The sequence below is a fragment of the Agelaius tricolor genome, unplaced genomic scaffold (genome assembly GCF_023055355.1).
Source record: "Agelaius tricolor isolate 1412-34295 unplaced genomic scaffold, bAgeTri1.0.p SCAF_45, whole genome shotgun sequence".
NCBI classification, from domain to species: Eukaryota; Metazoa; Chordata; class Aves; order Passeriformes; family Icteridae; genus Agelaius; species Agelaius tricolor.
In genome coordinates, this window is record NW_027269305.1 from 3,373,653 (window position 1) to 3,400,526 (window position 26,874).

At 41.8% G+C, this 26,874-nt stretch overlaps 2 protein-coding genes across 5 annotated transcripts; one reads left to right on the forward strand and one right to left on the reverse strand.

Moving 5' to 3' along the window:
• Positions 1–2,624: 2,624 nt before the first annotated feature.
• Positions 2,625–6,344, forward strand: SLC25A6 (solute carrier family 25 member 6). The gene is made up of 4 exons (XM_071455229.1): positions 2,625–2,817; positions 3,993–4,479; positions 5,144–5,284; positions 5,698–6,344. The coding sequence occupies exons 1-4, from the start codon at positions 2,707–2,709 to the stop codon at positions 5,853–5,855; spliced, it is 897 nt and encodes a 298-aa protein (XP_071311330.1). The 5' UTR covers positions 2,625–2,706; the 3' UTR covers positions 5,856–6,344.
• A 64-nt stretch (positions 6,345–6,408) lies between these two features.
• Positions 6,409–24,731, reverse strand: LOC139604177 (granulocyte-macrophage colony-stimulating factor receptor subunit alpha-like). Of its 4 annotated transcripts, XM_071455226.1 has the most exons (12): positions 24,608–24,731; positions 20,003–20,120; positions 19,695–19,831; positions 18,609–18,729; positions 17,178–17,307; positions 16,911–17,086; positions 15,841–15,980; positions 14,125–14,157; positions 13,098–13,227; positions 12,408–12,501; positions 11,684–11,765; positions 6,409–9,018 (listed from the first exon to the last, which is right to left on the reverse strand). In XM_071455226.1, the coding sequence occupies exons 1-12, from the start codon at positions 24,629–24,631 to the stop codon at positions 8,956–8,958; spliced, it is 1,248 nt and encodes a 415-aa protein (XP_071311327.1). In that variant the 5' UTR covers positions 24,632–24,731; the 3' UTR covers positions 6,409–8,955. The 4 variants fall into 4 exon arrangements, 3 of the variants coding, with proteins under 3 accessions (XP_071311327.1, XP_071311326.1, XP_071311329.1); XM_071455225.1 differs by lacking the exon at positions 24,608–24,731 and having other exon boundaries at positions 20,003–20,238; XR_011683906.1 differs by lacking the exons at positions 12,408–12,501; positions 24,608–24,731 and having other exon boundaries at positions 20,003–20,238.
• Between the last annotated feature and the right edge of the window lie 2,143 nt (positions 24,732–26,874).

A 26,874-nucleotide genomic window follows, 5' to 3' on the forward strand; every position in this document is an offset into this window, starting at 1 on the left:
TAATTTGTGAGCACCTATAAAAGTGGATAGCAGAATATGAGATAAAGAGGAAAAAAAAGGTGAAGAAACAGAAGAAAAAGCATGGTGATGGAGAAAAAAGGATTTCCCCCAGTCATATGCAGGTGAGCTCCCAAGCTGAACAGAACATGACAACTACAGACTGAAAAAGTTCCCCATTACAAGTTCTGTGCCTTTTACCTTCATTTTTTGCACTGATGATACTCTAAAGTCTTAGAATATGAAGTTCTTTTTGAATCAATAGAAAATTTTATGGTGAACAAAATCTCAGTCTCGCAGACAAGGTATTGTGCTAAGAGAGTATTAACATTCAGTTTTGAGCTTCTTTTAAAGGAAAAATTACCACACTGTGTGTGCCTCCCTGAATGAATGTACCACAGCATTTCATAAATTACATTCAGAATATGGCCTTCTAACACCCTATGTGCATAAACCCCTGTGAGCACAGGAGTCACTTCAGTCTGTATTATGCTTCAGGAGAGCACACAGTTTATTTTTGATCTTCTGGTGTGCAAAAAAAAAGTATAGTGACATATCTTGTACTAGAGCAGAAACAAAGGCTGTGCCTAGCACCTTTTCTTCTCACAACATGCCCTCTTGAGAGACATGCTCATTTTGAAATCCTGCTAAGTACATACATGTGTAAGCAGTGGTTACTAGCACCTCAGCTACTACAGCTTTGTGGTTCACAATGATCTGTTTAAAAAAAAGGTTTGGCCTTGTTGACTTTGGTTGGAAACAACCACAAAAAGTGAAAGCAGGTGATGTGAACTAATGCACTCCAGTTAGAACAATTTCAATGCTTTTAGAAAGAATAGGTATCATTTCAGACAGAAGTTTGACAGGTTCAAAATATCAATTTTAGCAGACAGTAAAATAAGAAAAGTTACTGATGGAAACCAGGCCTGTCTTGGTAGGGCCTGAGTCCCTGCCATGAGTGCTTGCTGTGACAGCTTGCAGGGGAGGTTTTCACAGCATCTAACTTCAAGTGCCCATACAAGAAGCTGGAATTACCCTGTCCTATTGTCCCTCTGTTGTCCCACAGGAAACTGCAGCTAAGTCCATTGTCTTGGATCAGTTCAGTGACATACAGAAAAGTCCAGTGATGTGACCCTTGGCACTGGCAGTGCTAAGAAGGAGGTGTGAACAGAACCTGGGAAGAAGGATATGTCATGGATCAGCATTACCCAGAGGGTGGTGAGCATGGAGCAAAACTGACAGTGCCTGGACAGTGCCTGAAATCTGCTCCCTTCCACCTGACAGCTGCTGCTGCCCCACAGGGACCCCATGCAGTAAGCTGTGTGTCCCTCCTAGGCTGGCTTCCAGCAGTTGCTGCAGAAAGAGCCTCCCAGTTCACTTGCTTGTGCTGCTCATTGACTCTGCCTGGGCCCACAGACCCATACCCCAAAGTCAGTGCTCCAGCAGCTCACACTCAACAGAATCAGAATCACAGAATCAGTTATGTAGGAACAGAAATCTCAGATCATCAAGTACAAGCTCAGACCCAAAACCAGGTCAGCAGATCATGGCACCAAGTGCCACATCTACTCTTTCCTTAGATATACCAAGGGACTTTGACTACACCACTTCCCTGGACAGTCCATTCCAATGTCTCACCACTCCTGTGAAAAAAATCCTCCTAACATTCAACCTAACCCTCCGCTGGCACAGCTCAATATTGTTTCCTCTTCTCCTGTTGCTGGTTGCCTGGGAGAAGAGGCCAACTCTCACCTGGCTACAGCCTGCTTTTGGGTGGTTCTAGAGAGCAATAAGGTCACCCCTGAGCCTCCTTTTCTCCTGGCTAACCAGCCCCAGCTCCCTCAGTCGCTTCTCACAGGACTTGTGCTTCAGACCCTTCACCAGCACTATTGCCCTTATCTGGATCCGCTCCACCACCTCACTGTCTTTCCTGGATTAAAGGGCTCAGAACTGGGCACGGTACTCGAGGAGTGGCTACACCAGTGCTGAGTGCCGGGGCAGGATTACTGCCCTGCTCCTCTTAGCCAGGATGCCACTGGCTTTCTGGCCTCCTGGGCACACGCTGGCTCATTTTCCGATGCTGTCACCAGCACCCCCGTCCCTTTTACGCGGGGCAGTTTTCCAGCCAGTCTGCCACGGGGTTGTTGTCACTCAAGTGCATTTGACATTTGCTCTTGTAGAACCTCATACAAGTAGCGCCCATCGGTCCAGCCCGTCCAGACCCCTCTGCAGAGCCTGCGTGCGGGGCGATACGGGTGCTGTGCCGGCTGGGGCGGGCGCTACTGGCAGCGGCACAAAGCGATTGCGGAGAGCGCTTGGGAAGGCGATCGTGTGCGGATTTTTGTGTGGGCAGCGGCGGACCCGCAGGCTGCCCGGCGGAGGGCCGGTGGCGGGGCCGGGCCGGTGGCGGGGCCGGTGGCGGAGCCGGGGCGGTGCCGGGGCGGTGCCGGGGCGGTGGCGGTAGCGGGTCAGGCCGGCCCGGGTGACGCGACGCTGCGACACTGGCGCCGCAGCGGGGCGGAGGGCGAGGGGAGGGGCGGGGGCGGGGCCCTTTCTTCCCAAGCCCCGCCCCCGCTGCGGGCTGGCCAATGGGGCGGGGGGGCGTGGCCGGCACGGCCCGGCATTAAGCCCTTGCGCGGGGGCGCTCCCGCCCTTTCGGCTTGAGCGGCACCAGCGTTTCCCTCCCGGCGGCTCCGGCGCGGCGCGAACATGGCGGACCAGGCCATCTCCTTCCTCAAGGACTTTCTGGCGGGCGGCGTCGCCGCCGCCATCAGCAAGACGGCGGTGGCGCCCATCGAGCGGGTCAAGCTCTTGCTCCAGGTCAGCGGCGTCGGCGAGAACGGGGGGCGTGGGCAGCGCCCCTCTCTGCCCCCGCGGGTGCCGGGCCGGGCGAGGACAGAGGGACGGGCGTGGGCGTGGGCGGGGGCCGGGGCCGCGGCCTGCGGGGACAAAGGGCGCGAGCGAGGCGGCGGCAGCTGGCGGGAAGGTCACGTGAGCGGCGGCGGGGAAGCCGAAGCCGGTTCCGCCATGCGGGGCGGGGAGGGGAAGGAGGGCCGGGCCGGGCCGAGGGGGGCGGCCGCCGCTGGTGTCACTTCCTGCCGCCCCCGCTCCCGGCGCCGAGGGCACGGCAGGGAGGGGAGGGCGGCCGCTCTCCGCCGCCATCTTGGTGGCCTTCACGTGATGCGCGCCCGGGCCGTGATTGGGCCGCGGGCGGGGCGGAGCCGGGGCGCGGCCGGCGCGCGCGGCCCGGCGTGACCCGGTGGCGCCCCAAGGTGACTCGAGTGACCTTCGCGCCGGCCCCGGCCGTGGGACTGGCCGCTCCTCACTCGCCTCCAGCCCCTGTCCCTGTGGCTGGCACCTCTGTCTCCTAACGCGCCTCTTCATGGCGATTCCCACCACAGGCCTGTCTTTGTCAGTAAAGGCTCTCACCTCTACGTATGCCCGATGTATTTGTCTTATGCTTGCCCTTGTACCTCACAGAATCAGTTTGGTAAAGACCTCAGGGAGATCATGGAGCCCAACCTAATGCCACGTAGTCTAATTTAAAGTAGACTGTAGCACTAAGTGCCACGTCCAGTCTTAAACACCTCTAGGAATGGCTGCTTCACCCGTCCCTAGGCAGTCCATTCCAAAGTCTAATCACTTTTTTTCTGAAGAAATTCCTCCCCTAGTTCCCCCTAAACCTTCCTTGGCACAGCTTGAGTCTGTGTTCTGTTGTCCTGTCACTAATTGCCTGGGAGAAGAGGCTGGCCCCCACCTTGCTGCAGTCTCCTTTCAGGAAGTTATATAGGAATTGCTAGCAGTTTTATATTCTTGTTTTGTAAAGTCCTGATTTCTGAGAAAGCTTGGAAGCAATTTTAAGTCTTTTTCTTTAAAATAACAACAATGGCCACTCAGAACTAACAACTTTTGTTTTATAGTGGAAGCAGGTTTAAGCCTAGCTGCAGCATAGACCTGTCGAGGCAAGTGATCAATATTTGTGATTTTATTTGCAGGTGCAACATGCGAGTAAACAGATTGCTGCTGATAAGCAGTACAAGGGTATCATCGATTGTGTAGTGCGTATTCCAAAGGAACAAGGAGTGCTGTCCTTCTGGCGAGGAAATCTGGCAAATGTCATCAGATACTTCCCAACTCAAGCTCTTAATTTTGCCTTCAAGGATAAGTATAAGCAGGTGTTTTTGGGAGGTGTAGACAAGCACACTCAGTTCTGGAGGTATTTTGCTGGTAACCTGGCATCTGGTGGTGCAGCTGGAGCCACTTCCCTCTGCTTTGTCTACCCCTTGGATTTTGCAAGAACCCGTCTGGCTGCTGATGTTGGAAAAGCTGGTGCAGACAGAGAATTCTCTGGTCTCGGGGACTGTCTAGTCAAAATCACCAAGTCTGATGGTGTGCGTGGCTTGTACCAAGGGTTCAATGTCTCTGTCCAAGGCATCATCATCTATAGAGCTGCCTACTTTGGGATCTATGATACAGCAAAAGGTAATATTTCAGAGGGGACCTGAAAAGCCTGTTTTTAGAATTGTATTGTCTGTTTTGGATATGTGAAGGGGCATATTAGTGCTACATTTGTGGCACTGCTGTATACAAGGGAAAACCATTGTTAAAGGCAGCAGCGTTACCTGCAAGTACTGGTTTTGTACTTCAGGAGTTGCTCCTAACGCCAGAGAGTATGTTGGTGACCAGACACAATAAGAATAATTTCTTTTTTGTTTAGTGCATACTGAAGTTACACTGGACCAGTCCAAGTGTGTTTAGCAGAATGGGATTGAGCAGTGGTTTTGCAAAGTAATTTTTAAGCTTGACATTTGGGGAAATAAACCATTGATGCTAGTTTGTAATTTAAAAATATCCACAGGGACAGCAACTTACTTTAGTGATGTTTCTTTAATAAAAGCAGAGTGAATTGTCAAGTCTTCTCATGCCAGTCTAAAAAGAATGCTTGTGCTTAAATTGTAACCTACTGTGATTATTGAGAAAAAAGTCTTGCAAGTACAGCTTCACTATGTTTAAAGTTTGTGAATTTAGAGTATGGGTCTACAGTGTTTCATACTAGTTCATCTAGTAAAATAGCTGTCATGCAGGAAGTGAACCAGAGGAGGATGTGCAAGGTGAAAAGCCAATTGCTGTTTTTGTTTTACTGCAGGCATGCTCCCAGATCCCAGGAATACTCACATTGTTATCAGCTGGATGATTGCCCAGACAGTGACTGCTGTGGCTGGCGTGGTCTCCTACCCTTTCGATACAGTGCGGCGTAGGATGATGATGCAGTCAGGACGCAAAGGAGGTAGGCTGCAGATCCACAGAGCTGTCAATGCTGTGTGAAACAGCATTAACAAGATGGACTTGTTTTTTTACTAGTAGCTATCCTCAGAGTTGCAGTTCACTGTTCCATAAATCTGGTTTATTATATTGTACTCCAGTGAGGAAATGCAGTAAGGCTCAACCTGAGATTATCAGGATTTATGCTGAGGATTTTTCATTATGGAACATGAAATTAAAAAAAATGGACTGCCTGTTTGAATTGCTAGATTAAATAAAGATATTAAAAAGGGGGCAAAATATTTTTAGTAAGTATTGTGTTACAGTTTTAAATTGTGGTTTGGGACATCACAAAGCAGTTAAGTGAAACAGGGCAGTTGTTAAAATTACCTGAGATGAAATAGGAATTAAGAATAATTCTTTGCTCTTTTCCTGCAGCTGATATCATGTACTCTGGAACAATTGACTGCTGGCGGAAGATTGCAAGGGATGAAGGAGGAAAGGCCTTCTTCAAGGGTGCATGGTCTAATGTTCTCAGAGGCATGGGGGGTGCTTTCGTGCTTGTGCTGTATGATGAATTCAAGAAAGTAATTTAAACAGCCTAAATAGAATTGGAAATCAAGTTGAGCAGATCATGTAGAATAACTACCATTATGGACCATTGACCTTCAAGAAATTCCTGTGAGTCTTATTTATCGGAGCCAGATTATACTTGTAGATGGGGCTAGAAACTGACATAAGAGGGCTGATCCACTTCTCTGTAACATGCATGAAAACACTGAATCTGGCAATTCAGTGTGACAGTTTTTCTTTACAGCAGTAAGGAATGAGTGGCGTTGGTTCTGGGTCCAAAGTTGTTAGGTCCAATTTAGGCAGAAAAACTATCATTTGCCTGTGGATCAGTCTTCAGTTTCAAGTCCTATCTTATAGGACCATAAAATTGTATTTGAAAGCATTTGCTAACAAATCATGTTTTTTTCCACTTGTACTGAAGCACTATGTACCATTTTGCACAGCTGAACATCTAGCAACTTTGTTCTTAAATTGGGGCATTCTGCTGTAAAACAATAAACATACTTACTCGGTCTGTGTTGAAATTATTACATAAAAGCCTTTGAAAAGCCTCTTGTATTTCAAAACTTGTTTCAGATAATGGGTCCTCTGATACCTTTACGTAAATAAGCTTTTTAAAAAAATTATTAAATGCGAGATCTTTAGAGAGGAGGGGTGGGCAAGCATGGGTTATACTAATAGAAACCACTCCTATTCTTTGTGCCTGATAGTGTATGATGGGCTGCTGCAAGTGGCTTTTTGCATGATTCTTAGAAATTGATTTACAACTTCTATTACTTAAATTATGGGGTTGGGGGTTGTAGTGCTAGGAAAACCCAAAGTACCAAGGACTGTTGAAAAGTAATGCTCTTGCCCTTGGTAAAACAGCCTAAAATAAATATTTTTTTTGTCAAATCAGTATGGAAAGCATCATGGCATTCATGCAAAAACCCAGGAACCCAGTAAATGCCTTCAACTTCTGAGTGACCTATGTATTGTATTGTTGCTGCGGGTTGGAAATATTGATAGTGCCATTCAGGCACTGTTTGGCCTCATCTGCAGCAGTGGTCAGTAGCTCTGTGGAAGGTTGAATTTAATCTGAAATGAGTTGCAGCCTAATAGGTGAAGTTAAAGGGTTGTGGGGGAAGGAATGTGTGTGCTTCTATGTAGCTGTAAAATAATAGATCAGTAAAAGTAGGTCAGCCTTCAGTATTAACTGACTGCTGTTTAGGGATGGTCAGAAGACCAGATTGAGTAATTTCTCATAACTGCTCTTTGAGATAATGTAATACCTATGTGCTGTTCTTCATATGTATATAATCTTTTGTACTTTGTAATCTGCAAAGACATCCTAGAGGGACCAGTAGAGGAAACCAAGGTGTTAATCTTCACGTTTTAAGAGCTCTCCCTATATCTTGAGAAAGAAAAAGTGTCACTGTATGACTCATTGAAGGCTGACTGAGCTGTCTTGAGTTCTTCTGTGTGCCTTCTGAGATTGCTATTCAAGATGAAGTATTTAAATTACCTGCTTGGCTTTGGCTGGTTATTACCTTCCTCCTGAGTGTACTTTTTCCTTTCACTGTTGCACAAGCACTGCTTTCAACATCTGTATGTGAATGTAAGGACATTACACAGCTACTTTGTACGCAGGCTACTGGCAAACTTCATGTACCTACTGCAAGTGGTTCTTACATCCTGTGTGGCAGTAGCAGCTCCCTCTCATGCAGGCAGGTCATTTGGTGTTAACCCTACCAGTCAGTTCTCTGGGGGAGCAGGGGAAGACATTTTGTCTATAAAAAGCATTAATCAGGTTTCTTTCTGTATCAGTGCCTTGCAAGGGTAGAGATGATGATGGGATAACTCCCTGTGAGAGAGTCCAAGCTTTGTGAGAGAAGCCAAATGTGGTTACTTCAGCAGCCCCTGACAGGGACAGGACTTTCACACCCAATCTCTCCTTCAGAACAAGGTTTAACCAAAAGAAATAGGAAAAGATACAAAACCTCCCAAATTTGCTCTAAACCAGGACACGAACTGCAATTTCCCTATGATGTACATTGAATATGAACTAATTTGTGGTGTTCAGGTTTGTTTTTATTTTTAATATATGGCTTCCCTTAGTCATGCAGCAGCAATTTCCAGTGTGTGATGCAGTTTAGGGATGTAAGAGGCAAACAATAAATGAGTCTTTTAAAAAAACCATTTGTTCTCTGTCTTATTGAAACACTGAAATTCATTCATTTTGAATAGTATAAACAGGAAAACATCCAGCATTTGTAAAAGAAAATACTGGCATCTAAAGCCTATATTATTTTTAAAAGGCATTGGAAGTAGCATTTGCACCCTTTGAAGGGAGAAACTAAAATGTGTTTGTGAGGAATTTTTACATTTAAGATCTAGCTATTAAATTTTATTTCATTTCTTAACAACTGTTGGATTTTTTTGAAGGCTTTCAATGCTATTTGTGTTACTGATGTACATACTAAAACTGCACAGGATCACAGTGTTGCAGAGGTCTATTTACAGTTGCAATACTGAGCTCATGAAATGGCTGACTGAGACCAGTATAAGTAATTATATTTGACAAATAATTTTATTTTCTGTTCTTGCATAAACTTAATTGCACATATTGGGATAGCTTGGTGGTGCTGATTGAAAGACCAGAGAGCAAATTTTAACACATTCTAAATAGCTGGTTTGTGCTTTAGAAAATAACTGGGCATATAAAAATTACAGTATAATTGCTGTGGCATTATACAGCAAGGCTGTCAGCCTACAGGAAATCATTATAATGAGAGGCAAGAAGCTTCATAGCAATGACAACAAAAAGTAACAGCTTCATTCTGGTTAAGAGGGCTTGTCTCACATTGTGAAGAACCTCTTAGCAAGATTCAAGCACTTCTTCAAAGTAGGTGCTTGCAGAAAAGCTTAGTTGCCAGGCATTGTGGGTTTGAACAAAAGGAAAAGAACAAATTTCACTGATTTTTCTCCCTTTTTTTTTTATCTGCTCCATTTAAGTGGATTTTAAGGAGGCAAACAGTTCTATAGGTGATTATATTCTTCTATAGATTGGTTTGAAGTACTTGTCAGCAGGATCCGTAATTTTCTTTCATGTTGGGGAATCAGGTGTGTTTTTGGAAAGTTGGATCATTCCTCAACTGTAGTTATTTTCTCAGCGTGACTTTTCGTTGATAGATTTACATATTCTGTCTAAAGGGAAAGAAAATTTTGTATCATGCAGTAGGCTACAAGTTGGTATCATTCTGAACATTAGTTTCAGCAGTACCAAAGGCATCCCATCTTGGTCTTTTAATACTTAATAAATGATTGCAAGGCAGGAGAAAACAGTTTTAAGGACAGTTAAGGAATGTTTCAATGTATCTGAGCAGTACTTGCTGTCAGCAGGAGAAAGAACAGAAGATGGTTTAGACACTGGACAGCCTTGGCTGAGAAAATAGAAGGAATTTATTCAGAATTTTCCATATGTAGGCATTTGCTTGGCATGCAGGTAAAATATGTTGGTTGCTATCACACATTTTTACATTGGCTAACCTAGAGTTCTAGGAGAGTACCTACTGCTAGGTAAGATTGTAGTACTCATAGAGCACTTGGAGTTTAAAGTTTTGAGGGAAGATAAATAATTAAAAAAAAATGGGAGGGATAGTACTGATGGGGAAAACAGATAAAAAAGCAAGCTTGCTGTTGTACCGAGGGTATGTTGTGGAACATCAAACCAGGGTGTTCTGGAAACTTCTTTTCTAGGAAAGCTGAAGAATGGGTAAAGCACTGCAGGGCTTTGTGGTCATGGTGTTTTGGGCTACTTTACTGTTCTCCAAGGAAAATGCACAAAGAGTGTATCTTGCAAGTTCTTGGAATATATTTAACTCCAAGCAAGAGGCGATAAAACTCGGTAATGGTGAGGAAAGCATATGGGGAGAGTGACTAGAAAGTCATTGGTCTGTAGTAAGATGAGTAAAATAGAATGGATTAGAGGAGTGCAAGTTGTGTGATGCACTAAATGATTTGGTTGGTAGGATCTTACAGCAAATAAAATTGGCAGTTCTTTAACGTGACTGTTTTAAGGATGCAGTGCAGAGAGTTAGGTTTTTTTAATCATGAGCTTTTCCAGCTATCTCAGAAAAAGTATTGTGTAATAGGAGAAAAGAATTAGAAAATGTGAAAGGTCATTGAGTAAACAGAGGGAAAAGGAGGAAATGCAAACTTTAAATAGGTGTGATTAGCAAAGGATATTGCAGGTTTCAAAACAGCTCAAAAACCCATTAGCACTAAATGTCAGGGAGAGTGTTGGGTATTCAGTGGAGGAGAGCTTTTGAAAATGTACTTTTTGTACTGTGTTATTTTAATAACTTTGAAGAATTACAACATTCAATCAGTGTTAAAGGTACTGAGTTTGGAGAGAAGAGGTAAAAAAAAATTAGATTTTAAGAGTAGATCAAACTGTTTAAACATGTCAAAATCATATGAATTATCTTCACAGCAGTGGTTGGCAAGTGTTAGGTAATGTGAGGGCTTCATTTAACTCTGGCAGCTGCTGCTGCATTGCTCCCTGCATGGATGTGCCTGAGCAACAGTTTGCAGACCTCATCCACAAAGGCCTCTGGGTTGTAGTGGAGTGATTTGAGTGTGTTTGGTAGTGTCTGTGCACAGGAATTTGAAAGCCACTCAAGTTCAGGAAAGGCAAGCAATCACTATTCAATTTTCAATTTTACAAAAACAGCTTGTTACTTTCCTAGCTATATTATTTAATGTGATGGACTGTGGACTGCTGCTGCTCTGTAGCCTTAGCTCTGGCTGCCTGATAGGAAGTGAGAAACCGGGTATTTATGACTTAAGGTGCATGAAGAAACCTATCTAAGTCACAGTCCTACCTACTTTCTGTGAAAGCCAAAGGTGGTAGGACCAAGCACAAATTAAACAGGACAGCAAGCTGGTATACAGTTACCAAAACTGGAGAGTTTTAGTAGTGAGAGATTTGGGGATTCTTTGTAAACAATTGAAGGAAAATATATGTGTCACTTTTGGAATCCTCATTGGAATGCGTGGTGTTGCTCACTGAATTTTAGGCAATTAATGACTAACCTGATTTACTGACTTCAAGAATGTCTTTGCTTTAGCCAAGCATGAATGGTTTGAAGCCTGGTTGTCGTCATGTGTGTAGAAAGAGAGAAGAGTTACTTGCTGTTGACAGTGTGCAAGTGTGTAAGATACTGTAAACAGGAAAGGAATAAGGGTAAAAAGTAATGGATTTTAGGTGCATTAAACCAAGCTATTAAAAAGGCTTTTTAAAAGTAAGGTTAAATAAACACACAGAATAGGCTGCACAGGGATGCTACAGTGAACTGGTCAAATACAATTTGTACAAAACACTGAAATTGCAAATCCTTTGTTGAAGCAAGAGGAAGTTTAACTGTTAAGCCTTTCCAGCCTTGTTGATTTACACTAAGTGTGACGGGATTTTTACATGGGTATAGGTCAGGCTTATGAAATACATATTCACATTATATTATGACCATTGGTGGTTGAAAATGCTAATAGAAAATGCATCCTCACTTTGGGTCTTTTTAAAGTATGAACAGCAACCTTGCACAGCTGGTACACACAGAAATTACAGTAAATTTACACTCAGTAAAAGTGTAAATTCTGGTCTTAAAATATGTCTGCAAATATCTTCAGGACAATCTTTTGTTTCAGTGTTGGCATAGAGCATTTCAGGTTTCAAAGCAGAATAGCTTGCATGACAGGAATTAATTTTGGACTGAATGTTAACATTTATTTTTATAAGTCAGTTCTTCTAGTCTTTGGCCTGTTGTGGTTTGTAGTTAACAAATTTGACTGAATTGAGAAGAAATCATACCTGGATATCTTCATCAGTTAATGCACTGAATTTGTCTCTTGGTTGTGGTATGGGAGGAAATAGGTTCTTCAAACTGCAGTACCTTTGGGTAGAAAATGGGATTGTGGAGAAATTGAAAATACTGCTAATATAATTCACACAAACATTTTGTGGTGTAACTTAAGGACATTTTTTACTTTCAAGATTGAGTATCTATTGCTCTACAAATTAAATGAGAAATAAAATATTTTCAGTGGGGTAACTGGTAGGTAACTATTATTACACTTAACATTTGGGTGATTAAACTTTATTTTGTGATTAAAATCACAGTAAATAAGTTATTAATAAATTACTTTGAATAAATCAAGTGACATAACTTTCACCCCTGAGTGAGAAGTTTTCTCACAATAAGAATATGTTAATTTGGATTCCCTTTTGCCTGGTACTGTATATAGCCAATGGCTTCAAAGCTACCTGGATGTTAAATGCTTAAAAATAGGAAAAAAAAAGCTTTTGTAGGATCTGGTAGAATCAATCACTTAATAACTTCAACATCCTTTCCCCCTTTTCCACTTAGTGATTTTGCATGCCAAAGGGCCATTCACAGCAATCCTGGTGGTAATAGTTCATGACATTGATAATCAGATTATTTTAATTTGCAGCTAGGAAAGTAGGAGGTTGTAGGAATGTGTTTCATATAGATAATACTTTGTCATTAGTGTTTACAGAAAAAAAGTTGATTTACCTTTTGAGAAGACAATACAGGAGAAGTGTAATTGAGATTGTTCCAAGTGCAATCAGAAATAAAATCACAAAAATAAAGTAATCTTTCCCTTGACCTGATACAGGCAAGAGAGAGAAATATTTTAGCATGGTAAAAAGCTGCCTTTGTGACTGTACGATGTAAGGAATGAGAATTTCACTACATTTTTTTAATGTTCTGAAGGACTTCAACTTGACTTCATTATAGAATTTCGTCCAAAAATGCAGAGGGATTTAATACATTTTAAACCTTTTCAGATATTTAAAATTAGAGATTTTTTTTTTTTTTTTAGTTCTGGAAAAAGAGAATAAACTGACTTACAGAACAATTAATAGAGCAAAATTAGTGAAGAGAAAGATGCAGAAGGAAGAGGATGATATTCATATAAAAACTTAAGAGAACAGAGAGGCAGCCTCATCACAGCAGACCAAAGACAAGAGTGGGTCTGTCTCTGTTTCTGTGGCCCTGGCATCTGAGTAACTGCTGCCTTCACAATGCCAGCTAATCAAAGGCTCTGCTGCCAGACTATTGGAGCTACTCCTCCCATTAATAAAATCCATCCAGTTCCTTCCATGTAATTGGGTCAAAATTAAGATTTTATTAATTTATGTGACTATAAGGAAGAAAAGGAAGCAAACAAGGTAATACTGAAAAAAAAATTCGTGGTCTTACCAAACTCAATGGGTTCACTCCATTCCCCCCAGTTTGAGCTTACAAGACAGTTTTTCCCACGTGCTCTGATTTTCAGAGTGTATCTTTTTTTCTCATTGTAATTTTGGAATTCATATCTATCATTCCTTACCTAAAAGGAAAGTGATTAGACTCTGCATTTCACCTCATAGTCAAATATTAACGTCAATATTAAAGTCAAATATTAAAGTTTGTGGGTAAATTTTCTGGTACAATTTCTAAAAAAAGATTTGTATGATTATTTTTTTTTAGGTATGCACTATCTTGCCTGCAAAACTATCTCATTTTTGAAGGTTAAAATTTTTGTAAGTTTATTTTGTCTTTGATTTCTTTTATTATGCTTTATGAACACTTTTTTTTTTTGGTGTGTCCTTGTTTGTGGACCCTAAAGAAATCTGAAAGACACAAAGCAGAAATTGGAGAAGCACCCTGTAAATTCCCCTTGCAATCTTAATGGGGTTTAAAATGTATGGATGGTGTCGCTCATTGCTAAAAAGATTTAATGTTCTTGAGACAATACAATAACAGATAAGTTATATTTGGCCTCATCTTGCTTTATACAAAGTCTGGAATCTGTCAAGCCCTTCCAAGGCTTAGAAGACCACTCATTTTTTGAGGGAAGACCGACAGTATTTATTAAATTCCCCAGGTTTTGAAGATTGTTGTGCTCCCTTTGCCTAGCTGTCCTGAGCTATCAGTGGTATTACTCCAATGAGAAAGAGTATTTCAGGTTTTTAGTAAGCAAAATGTCACATCTGTCAGGAACAAAATCTATTTGTGCAATAGATGGAATGTATGAAGTTTTGTGAAATGCACTGGAAATTTTGCCTACCCCATCCAAAGTGGATATATTCAGTTTACATTTAAAGATATCACAGGAACATATTTTTCTGAATTCTCATTGCTACATTGATACAAAACCTGTATTTCTATAAGTGTATTTTCTGTAATGGTATTTATATGCCTAAGGAGGCAAAAGCACAAATTCGTATGTAACAAGAATACTTACATGAGGAAGCTTTTTCTCTTCTGTGGGCTCATCCTGCAAAACAATGACAAATCTTAATTTTTATTATTTTTTTATCAATCAAATGTTTCTCTAGATTGTTCTCATTTTCTTGCTTTTGAAGATCATAAGTTATTTTGAACTGAAAAATCAATCAGATATAATTCTCCAGTAATCTCCCAGGATAACAGCATTTTATTCAGTTTTGTTTTCCTACGCTTCCTTTTAGGAAAGGAAGGAAATATTAATTATTTATCAGTAGGTGTGAGAAGATGTATTTACCACTAAGGGTATTTTTATACACACTATGCATTCTCATCCATATCCAAATTACGCAAGCAATCACATCATCCTACAAACACAGCAGATCTGGAAGCTGTGATTTCACAATAGTTTGTGAAAACTGACGTGAATAGCGAATTTACCCTCCTTCCTGTCAAAGTCTCTGTTAGACTTATCCATGCTCAGAGGCTATCTGTGAAGAGCTGCTTACACATCCTATGCAATCAAAACTTAATTAACTGGAATCAAACATTGACCTGGATCAAAGAACCTGAACATTTTGAAGAAAGGGATAGGTTCAAAAATGAGTGAACAAATTCAACAGCAGTGACTTTTAGCAATGACTTCAGAAAGCATCAAAAAGCTGAGGTCCTGGAAACATCTATCACATGTAATATCAGGATAGCCAGCATTATGGAAAAGTCAGAAGGGTATAACTGGAAGGGATGTCTCATTACAGAAAACACACCCACAGTGTGTCTTTAACTGTAAAGAAGCCTAGCATTTCCCCATCACTCACTGTCAGCTGAGTGCTTTCAGCTTAGGAGGTGAGGGAAGTCATCAGCCTGTGCTGGGAATGAGCAGGGTGCAAATGAGTTGCCTAAACCTTAGTTGTGTGGTGCTGCTTTAGCTGTCTTACCTCTGTTGGTCTCTCCTGGAGGGTGTGAGTTCTAGCTGCCATCTCCATGTCAGTACTGCTGGGACCTTCAGCACCTGGAGGGCTGTGAGGCACCTACTGCTCCACAGCAGGGAGCCCTGGTGGCAGTGACCCCCAGGAGATATTCGTGCTCCTCTGCAGACACCTGCATTACGGTGTCTCAGCCTAGGAGATGAATTTCCTACTCAAATGTAGAAATCTACACTGAACCCCACCCATTCTGATTGTGGCACAGGAAACAGGAGTTAACGTGTATTTCTTTCAAATAAATGTTTTGACTATATTGTTATATTGTGATCTATATCTTTATGTAAAACTTCATAAACATTTCACACAAGATCTTACTGTCAAATTATGCCAACCAGCTGGAAAGCAGCATTGCTGCAATTGCTCCTTGTACCAATAGGTACCAAGGTAGATACTATTAATGCGTGAAAGATACAAAATCCAGATAATCCGAACAGCCTGCAAGCTGTTGATCTTGTTTTTAATAAACAAATGAGATTTAAGGATGTATTGCTTTATTGTAGTTGTAGATTTATGTTTAACCCTTAGCTGATCTTTCCTGTAATGGTCTTGTGGCTGAGCAGTTGCTACCATGGTAAGCCTCTGAGCTGCAGAAGTTGATGACAGCTAGGATATGAGACCAGGAAAACTGTAGCAGGAGGACACTACAGCTTATGAGAGACAAATTAACAAATAAAGTCAGAAATGTACATATTATAGATATGCATGAGCATAGGTACGGTACCAAACACAAACCAAGAAATTGTTTTTACCTTATTTTGTATGCTAATTTCATACTGAAAACACTTTGTGTTTTCCACATGACTTGTAAGGGGTGGATGCCACGTAATTATGCAACTCATAGGATCTCTGGTACAATGGGCAGTGACATTTAATGGAGCAGTGAGTATTTCTGGGGGAAAAATGGAATAATTAATATAGGCATGGTCAGTAAACAGTCACAACTCCTGCCTTCACAGCAAAATGCATGTGAAGGTGGGGCAGCTGATGTACAACTGTGGGCTGCTGGTGCTAACTGAAGTTATCTGGTAAATAGCCGTAAAATACTTAACCAAAACTTGAGAATATATCACTGCAGTTTTTGGACAACTGAAGTAAATGAAGTTCATGTAAAGAAAAGGTATGAAAGATTTTGTGTAATTCACTAGTGCAATCAGCAGAGTGCCATTTTCTTCTACATCTGTTTTCCAACCTCACATTGACAATGCAAGTTTCCATAGGAAAAAGGAAGGAAGTTTTTGTGTTTTTGGTATTATTCATGATGCATTCAAGACATCTGAATTGGAGTGCCTATAATATAGTTGACTCAGTGTGACCTGATTTCTCTTGGGGCTTAAATACCTAATTCACAGAGGTACCCACATATTTAACTAACGCCATCCTAATTTGGAAGCTGAACCTCACTCTGGTTTTAGGACATGTAGCTCTTGTGGCTCTCAGAGAGGTGTGAAGTTAAGGGATGGAAAAATAAGCCCTTAGGAAAGGTGGCCTTGAAAATCTGACCATTGAAAACCAACCCATCAGGGCTCCCTGCTGTGAAGCAGTAGGTGCCTCTCAGCCCTTGAGGTGCTGAAGGTACCAGCATTACTTGGAATCCATGACTATGTCCACACCTCTTGTCTCAGCAGTTTTCTTCAGGCTGCCTCTGCTTGTTTTAGTCAAGTTTTGGAGCTGTATTCTGTCAGCTGTTGGAAGCTAAGTCTGCCCTGCAGTGCAGGATCCTGCAACAGCTACAGACTTTGTTTTAATATGCTTTTCAAGAAAAATTCCCCACTTCCTTATTTTATAAAACAGTAATAAAGCAAAATGCTCAATTACTTACCAATTTTATACAGGTCAATGTACTCATCATAGAACTGGATCAGAGAGTCTTTGCTAGACCCATTCACCAGGAAGTAAGCTTTTTCAATCCCTATGCTCACGTTTTGGAAGATGCATCCCACATTTCTGCAATTTTCATCTTTAATGTAAAGCTCACATTCCATCTCCTCTTCATCTCTGCATACAGCAAAGTATTTTAGTTAAACATGGGCACTGTGATGTGCTGAATGAGAATTCAGACTTGCCTGTCTCAAGCAGACCTACTTACTTTGACTTTTGCCAGTAGAGAAAATACTGTGTGTCTGCTGGAGCATCCCTTCCTGCCTGCCAAGTGCAGTTCATGAGGAAGATGTTATAAATCACACAGGAGAAGTTTTCAATGGCTGAGCCCTTCATGCCTGCAAACACAGGAATATCCATGGTGAGGAAAAATCATGTGACTCCTCCAAGCTGGAGGATCATGGCACACACTTAGCTGTGTTAGACACCTGCAAGCCCAGCTAGTTATTGCTTGGGTTAGGAATGACAACTGAGAGAAAACTCTACTCTCACTCCACTTTAACTGCCTCTGAACTGTGAAACTTGTCAGTGAAGCATTCCACATGTAAAGGAAGGCACATTGCCTTTTAATACCATCCATGCTGCTACAAAGATAAGTATTTCTTCTTTTGCAATTAACATCCAGGAAACTACTCCTGATGTGTTTACACAGAAGATTTAAAAAGCTGAGACTTTTAAAGTGAGGTTGGACTTTTTCCTGCTCTCCAATCTAGCAGGCTCATCCTTAGATCTTTCCACCTTCATGTGGGTGACAGCGACATGTTCTTTTGCTTTTCTGGAGCACATTGAAACAGGAACCTCGTTGGTTTTAGAGGTTCCTCCTGGCTGGGCTGTGCAGGCATGCTCAGCCTCTTCCTCTCTTCTTCAACCACTTTTCTGCTTCTTACTGTGCTATGTCCTAAATTCAGTGAAAGCATGGAGGCTTCCTGTGCTACTGACTCCATCCCTCTCCAGTGCCCAATAAAGAGGGCAACCTTATGGGAGAACAGGGCAATCCTCTGAGGAAGCTGCACACTTGGAAGGTAGCACCAGCAGGGGAGACACACTGAAGTTTTGGGTATTCTGGCTTATATTTTGAGAGTCACCATGAATGTTTCCGCTGACAAATCTACAGGAAGAGAAGAGCAGCGAGCATTTTCCGTGCTCAGACATGAGAAAGCTGCTGATCCATCACCTCTGTCCTGTCTGAAATACCCCAGTTACACACAACTGCTGCACCCCTGGTGGACAGGGAATTTTAATGGAGAACTCTGAGCTGAGAAGGAAGGGAAAAATGGGTCACAACAAACTCATCAACAGCCCAGTAGAAAGGCATTCAATAAATAAGTACTAACATCTTAATTTGTAACAGCCAGAAGTGTTATTTGACTCCACCCTTAAACCACTGTAATTTCTTAGCATTTTGGAGCCTTAGTATAAAAGAGAATAATGCACTTATGGATACATTTGTTGTAATACATCTCTTGCAGAATGATGGAGACATTTATTACAGAGCAAATAATTTTAACAGATCTGGGGAAAAAAGCTTTTAATAGAAAATAGAGCAGTTGCCTACTATGTAAGTAACTGTTTTCTAAGGCAGCATTTACCTTTAAAAGATTGCAAATGCATAAAACCTTAGCCAGATCATATACATTACCTCCAGGGAGAAAGCTGCATTGTTTTGAGATGTTTGTGTTTGGCACTTCAATGACAAAGGTTAGCCCTTTGTGCATAGGCATGTGTAGTTCCACTGGAAAGCTGCATAGTGGACTATCCACCTGTAAAGAGAACATGGTATTTTATTTCTCTGCTTTTCCTCTTCTGATGTTAGATGAGGCTGGCTATGGAAGTGCAACTCAGGACTGCAATTGCATGTATATGTATGTTTTTGGTTCAAAAACTAGCTCTCTCCTTTAGCACTCAAGGGTGATATAGAATGGAACTGAGGGATCAAAGACATAACTACACAAAAAACTTTGCAGCTCAGGAGTTGGATACTACACTAGTGTGCAACTATTTTAGGAAACTAATAGTAGCCCAGGGGGATAACAGAAGATGGCTAATACATAGGGGAGCCACAAAGGAATTTAATTGAAGGATTAAGCAAAACAAAAGTCCTCATCTGACCTGCTCAGGGGTTAAAAACTGTCTGTGCTGTTATACATATAATCTTCAAAAAAGATGTGATGTATTTTGTACTGTGTATTTCTAAGGCACCTACTTTGCTAGGCTAAATAAGCCATCTTTATCTCCGTTGAGCTTCCTATTTTCCTCTTTTGATAATGTGGGTTTATAACACAGCCTGTGCTACAGGCATGATCCTGTTTACTGGGAAACAAGTGAAGAATTTAGGATTACCATAATCCATGGCAGTGTTTCTGGGATTTTTTTTTTTGTGGGGGGTCTCTTGCTATGTCTCTTTAAAGTCTCTAGAGGTCTCAATCTCAATGCCCCTTTTTTTCAGCAGCTGCATCCCTGCTCATGATTCAACATAGCTGCAGTTCAGGCTATCACTTTCTTTCTACTTTGGTGTCAGAATTTCAATTCTTTAGTATGCATTGGGTGCTCATCTCACAGTAAATGCACCCTGGCATTGCTGATGGCTTTCCACAGCCCCTAAGAGATCAAGCTGTAGACTGCAAACAGCCACATGTCAGATGTTATCTGTGACATTCATTTTTTTTCAGAGTAAATGAAATTGATAAAAGGTACAATTATTTCTCTCAATGAATAGCAAGTTTACCTCTGTGTCTATATATTCCATGCCTCTGTCCATGATGATACATTTGTACTTGGAGAAATTCCTGCTGCTCTCCCAGGACAGTCCCATTTTTCTCCAGTCCACATTCACATTTGTAATAGGTGATTCCTGTGTGTCTGCTGAAAGTGTTGCAGCATAAGTTCAGTAAGGATATGCTATTGCTTTTGTTGAATACAGAGGATGGTATCTGTCAGGTTTAAGATAACAATTGCCAGTTTCATTGCAAGTATCTCTGATAAAGGAAGGGTTAAACCTTGTTTCTCAGATTATATCTGCAAAAACGTACTTACACTCCATACACTGGATGTCAGCATGCAAGGAATGAAATAGCATCATATACCACAAAATCATACAAATGAGTCCAGGAGTATCAAACATATTTCCTTCTCTGGAAAGAGATAATGAAACCTTCCGAAAGAAAAAGGAGAATATTAAAAAAAAATAAAGGAAAATCATGTTGAAGTGTACTTTGGTTTTGCAAAACTTAATTTTTAAAAATATCCTTTAGAAAAGCCAAGCAGAGAAGGTGCTTCAGGCACCTCTTCTTTGAACTAACTGAATAGCCATGATACTGCCTATAACAAAGTAGGTTGAGATAAAGAGGCCATGGACTCTCATGATGATAAATACACTCACTGTATTCAGTGCAGAGACCATGACTGACAATTACTTTTTTCCACATATCTATCCTAACTGTACCATCAGAAAGTCAGGTTTTCTTGCTTTCTGATCCTGTGAGATCACAATGCTGTGCTGTTTATTAGCAGCTAGAATGGTGTTGATAACACACCAGTGTTTTGGCTGCTGCTGAGCAGTGCTGGCACAGCACCAGGGTTGTCTCTCCAACCCCATCCCACCAACTCTGCAGAGTCCAGTGGGACAGGGGTGAGCCAGGGGCTGGGAGGGAACATGGCCAGGACAGCTGACCCCAGCTTAGAGGGATATCCCATATCATATGGCATATCATATAATATCATATCATGTTCCCATATTATCATATCATGTTCCCATCATAACGTATCATATCATATCATGTTCAGCAATAAAACCTGGGAGGAAGGAGGATTGAGATGGGATGAGGCATTTCTTGTCCAGACATTTGACTTCTAAAGCAACTGCCATGTGTACTGCAGCTCCTATTCCCAGGGAATGACTGGATATTGCTGAGGGGAAGTAGAGAATAAGGAAGAGGGGGGGGGTGAGAGAGCAGCTTGGTGAGCAGCTGGTGGCCAACCAAGGTCAGGGCACCACAGTATTTATTCCTGTCACAAATGGGTCTCCACTTTTCAAACTACATAATTCCCACTGGTCTTAGAGGTTTCCATCCATACAGAATAGTCTGCTTCAAATTTTATCTTGCTTCAGTGTCAGAAACCAAGGAGTCAGATGTTCCAGATCACTGTAGGCAATTTAAATTTCTAAGGAAGTGTGAGCATCTGCAAAGGGTGACTCTACATTCATTCATGTGGTATGGAGGACTGAGCAAAGTTAGTCAAACACTGGTGTCAGCTCTTGTCAAACATTTCTCATCTTATGTACAATTTCCCTTTTCTCCAAGGAGGTTAAAACTCTTTGGAAAAGATTTCTCTATTCCCAGCTTTTTTTTTTTTTCTACATGAAGAAGCAACTCTGGTTAAATTTTCATTTGCTTTAGCACTGCCTAGCAGTGCAACTTTGTAGCAGCAATTTTCTTGATTACAGATAGTACTAAGAATAATTTTAAAACTGAATTAAATTCTTACAAACTCAAGAAAAAGAGAAACGTGGTAATATTTTGTTACTAATCAGCCCTTCTATATTAATTTTTATGGTCATCTCAGGATGCTGATTTCAAACTGACTCCACTTGTGGTGAAAGCAAAAACCCACCCTGATGTTCCAAGTCATTCTGTAATCTTGAATATTTTGAGAAGGCGAGTCACATTTCCTTGAAATTGGCTTGATGTGACATTTCCATCACGTCCTCAGGATTGAAGCTGGGCCTTGGGGTTGCAACAGAGACAGACTCTTCACTGTAACCTGCTTATCTCTTGCAGCATCCATATTTGTAAATCACCATGCTACAGTTAGGATGTGGCAAGGCTGCTGGGAAGCGATACTGAAGAATCTCAAGTACAAGCAGTATGGAGGACTGGCCATTGAATTCTCTGTGAGATATTGTCTCAACAGTTATTTCCACTTTCCCATGCTCCCAGGGACCACCCCAGCAATGCACATGAGAACCTTGAGACCTGTTGTCCTTCCAGTTAGCCTCTTAATCATATTTTCTCTGTTTTGGCCCTTCTGTTCAGTCACTCAACACTTTCCCCCTCCTTTCCTCATGCTCCTTTTCTAGGCATTTGTTTTCCTTTTCTTTGGCAACTGTCTGCTCTCCTTTCCTTTATTTTCTTTGTTTCATTTTTCTTGAGATCTCCCTCTCTGCTCTGATTACTCCTGTTCTTTCAAAATCTCCCTCAGGTTTCCTACACATGAGTGCAGCCCCATCTTGCAGGTACCCTTCATGCTTTCTCATGGAAATGCTCATCTGGGACACTGCCATAGGAATCATCCACAGCCCTGTCTGCTTAGAGGAGTGTTTGCTGCCATCATTGTCTCCACACTCTGGACATTTCATTGGACATGCAGTGGGAATAGCAGGGTCTGTAAGCATTCCCTTTCCTCATAAGAAATGATCACCCCGGCTGAATGCCCCAACACATAGCCAGGTACTCTGTTTTTTCTCTGCTTGGAGGCAGGATGGGCAATGTAGGAGCTGTGGTGAGCCCTGAACCATTCAGCTGAGCAATCCAGACCTTCTGTACAGTGTCCAAACAAGTGGCTCCAATAATATTTTTAGGAATTTCCAATCGTATTTTTAGGAATTTTCTGCCTCCAGGACCTCCATTCTCTCCCAGACTGGTCTTCTTCAGACAGGTGTGGTAAAGCTCTCTCTGGTCTGAAGTCACCTTAGTACTGAAGGTGCCAGAAAGAACACTCATGTCAAAATGATTGTGAGTGTTATTTGGAGGATTAGACCAGAAGAACCATACATATTCTGCTGTAAGCAATATTTCCTCATATTTCATCAAAATAGATTTTATTGGGATGAAAATGCCCAAACTGGATGATTTTTTCTGCCTTTCTTCTTTCCTCTTTCTCCCCTGGCCAGCCTCAGAAGTGTGTGTCTATCCTGCTACACAGGGGAGAGCCCCAAGGGTACTCAAGCACCTGTTTTCCAGACTCCTCAACTCTTAGCTCACTCCCTAGCTCTCTCCAGGGCAGTTTGTAATAAGCCCAGTCTATCCACCTTATCAGTGTGTCAGAAGTGAAATACTGTCAGGTAACCTGTAGTGGTTTCTACAGAAAGCAGGCACTAAATATTGACTTAAGCACTCTCAATTCTTACCCTCTCAGTCCATTGTCTTTGCTCTTAGGCTGTGAGTACAGGATGGCACCAGAAAATGTCACCTGAGACCAGTGACTTACTTGCTTCAGTGTCTCTGGGAAAATTACACCTGCCCATGACACTCTTCCAGAAATGAAACTCTGTATTTTACTCATAGGGTAATGTGAGGATAAATGGATACTTATACATTGCCAAGATATGGGAAATATCATACACTGGCTAAACCTTCCTGGAAGCATTGAAATAGGAATAGAAGTCTTACAATGCATACCAAGCAATATTATTATCAAATTGCTGCCTAAATGCAACTATTCCAGTTTTTAGATCAGTATTCTGATTCCTGTAGATGCTACAAAACTGGGAGAAGTGGGTGCTACGCGACTATCTTTACTTCAGAGGGACCGGGAGAAGCTGGAGAAATGGGATGACAAGAATCTTTTGGAATTCAGCAAAGGAAGGTGTGCTGAGTCCTCTGCTTGGGGAGGAATACCCCCTGGCCCCAGCAGAGGCTGAGATCCACCTGGAAAGCATTTTGCAAAGAGCACAGGCTGACCATGGGCCAATGGTGTGCCCTTGCAGAACAGAAGATCAAAGGCACCCTGGGCTGTACGAGGCAGAGTGCTGCCAGCAGCTCAAGGGAGGTGTTCCTGCAGTGCCCTGTCTTGTTCTGGGACCCCCAGGAGAAGATATGGAGCTGCAGGAGGGAGTCCAGCAAAAGGGCTCTGGACACATGAGAAGAGGCTGAGAAATCCGGGGTTGTTCATCCCAGAGAGATGAAGACTCAGCAAGATGATATCCATGTGTACAAATACCCAGCTGTGGGGAATGAGGAAGAGCCAGGCTCTGCTCAGTGGTGACAACTGACTGGACAAGAAGCAATGGGCAAAAACTGAAATCATGGAAATTCCATTTAAACACAAGAAAACACCCTTTAACTGTGAGGTAGTCAACTGCTTGAACAGGTTTTCCAGGAAAGCTTTGAAGTCCCCAATGTTGGAGTTACTGGCTGGACAAAGCCCTGAGCAACCTGCTGTAGCTGACCCTGTTCTAAGCAGGGTTTGGGATAGGACAATTTCCAGAAGTGCCTTCCAGCCTCATCCATCCCATGATTTTGTGATCTACCTTTTTCTCCCCCCAAGAAATAGAAATCTACCTATTTCTAGTTAATTTATAGAAAGGGTACAGAAAATAGCATTTCTTTCACTTATTGAAAAATAGATGTCAGATAAAAAATGTCAAATAGTGCAATATATATCACAGACATTTCATAGTCTTCCTTGGATCTTACAGAAATCTTTACAAATTTTGTATTTACACATTTATACTTTTAATCAAATTGGTAAAAGAATCCTCAAAATATTCTATAGAATTCCTTAAACTCAAAGGACACTGATCCATATTTTGTACATATGCAAATATGACTGTACATAACAATCCCTGGAAAATATTTGTATCCTGCAAAAAATCTTCTGTGGCATAAAAAAATCAACACAGAACATAGAGAGACATACCTCCTCTTGAAAAACTCTCTTCATTTATCTTGTTTGATTTTGGTTCGCAGCAGCAAGGACACTTTAACGTGTAGTTGTAGTCACATACAGGAATCTGTAAATGTTTTGCTCTGCCAGTTTGCTTTGTTTTACTGCATGACAGTATTAAGTAACAAATGCTGCAAGTTAGAAAGCTGGTCACTTTATCATTTCCCTTACTGCTTTTGAGCTTCCTTAAGTTTCCTGATTGGCAGATGATAACAATTTCACACGAAGAGATCATGCAACTAACTCTTCCTTCCTCTTATATCTGATGAACTAAGCATTAATAGTCACAATATGCAAACACATTACCAAAAATACATAAATACTCAGCAGGGTCACAGTAGATCAACATGCTCATAGAAGTACCACCTCTGTATATGAACAGATTTTCATAAATAATATGTTCTGGGGATAAGAGCAGTTGTGTGTGACTGGTTCATGTTTAAAGTGACTGCCTGCCTATGCTGGTACTGGCCCCTGCAGAAGCCCAGTTTCTCCTTTGAGGAAGATCAGTCCTTAGCAGGTATATACAAACAGCCAAGAAAGTTCTGTCTTGCACATTTGCAGGCAAAGAAATGCCAAGGAAAATACCAGACCCAAATTTCTGAACTTTCTCAGTGCTGACTATGGGTTGCTTTTGTTTAGTTCATCTTAGGCTACAATATCATGTTAGGTGAAAAGGTGCCTGACTGCAGAAATTAAAAGAAAATGTCCAAAGCATTTACCGAATAGCATAATGCTACATTTGCAAAAATCTTTGCAGTCATGTAAGTATGAGAGGCATAATCCATTTTATTTGCTTTAACTTTCAACAACTTCAGATGTGGCTCTGACTGTTAGTCACTTCCCCATTTGTTTTACATGACATCTGACATACAGTTATGTAATCTGCATGTAATGGATTTTTTTTTTTTTATTTTCCTGCTGTTCTTGGATGCTTTTAGCAAACATTTAACATTTAAGGAGTTCATTTAACCCCTGCCTTCCACTCCCAACACAGGCACAATAGCAGGAAGGTGAAGAATTCCCTAGGCCTCTAAGGTGTGAGGGAGGATCCTTAGTAGTTTGTCTGCTAAAGGAAGAACTATATTTAACCCTGGTATCATTGAACCAAAATTATAGGGTGGGTTTGTTTGTTTGTTTTGCTAGTGTACACCCCCAGATCCACCAATAGCAAACTACAGACTTCAAATTTTAAACTTCTTTGCCTTTCAGTTCACTCTGCTCAGTTTTGCCCACCTTTACCAAGCGGTTCCCACTAGAAGGACATGTTAATATTATTTTCCTTTTCAAATCCTTGGGTGAAAACACTTAGGTAAGTGGAATGAGTAACAGTTTATATGGAATAATAATCCCAATATTACCGGGTGGGATGTGCCTGGGCTCGTTTAACCCTCACTGCTGGCCAAAGGCAGCAGCTGTGGTGTTTCACCTCAGAGACACCTTTGGCCGGCTGGATGCTGCAGCTGGGCACTCAGAACAAATCCAGGCATAGTAGGAACTCAGTTTACCTCTGGTGGAAAAGGTTCAGGTGACGGTGAAGAGAAACAGGAGAGGATTCTATCGCGGAGTTTTAATGCAGAGTTTTATTCCAGGATGACAGACCTCTGAATCTTGTAACAGCTCCCAACAGAATCCCGACCGCATGGTCCCGTCTCCTTTTAAGCCCGGGGACAGGGGGAGGGGAAAGGAGAGGTTGGCACACCTGGGGGGGTTGGGACAGGTGAAACAGGAAATGGCATCACACTGCAACAAGTTTAGTCACAGCATGTGTGAGGCAGGGCACAGCTGCAGAATTTTGTCTCTGGAACCACATACTGGCATTGGCTCAGTCCTTGTCAGCTTTTTCAGTACCTTGGGGACAGGACACGCATGTTTCAAATTTTCTACTCACTAAAGGATTTAATTTACTTATTTTATGCAGCCTAAAAAAAGCACATCTAGTACATGTGTAGTCCCAGTTCAATGTGATCTGAAATTGTCTATTCATCAACTATGCTCTACTGGGTACCACCACTCTCCTCAGTGGCCACTGCAAACTTGAATAACTTTTCTGAAGCACCATCCTTCCATGTCACACATATTTGTGATGCAAGGTGTGTGTCTGTGTGCCTGATTAATTTTGGAGAGGGGATTTGCATGCTGTTGTGTCTGGTGAGGTTTTAGGGTGATGTGAAGATGGTATTACAGTATCACCTGGCCAGTACCTTCAGGCTGCCCAAACAGTGGCTGAATTAGTTTTA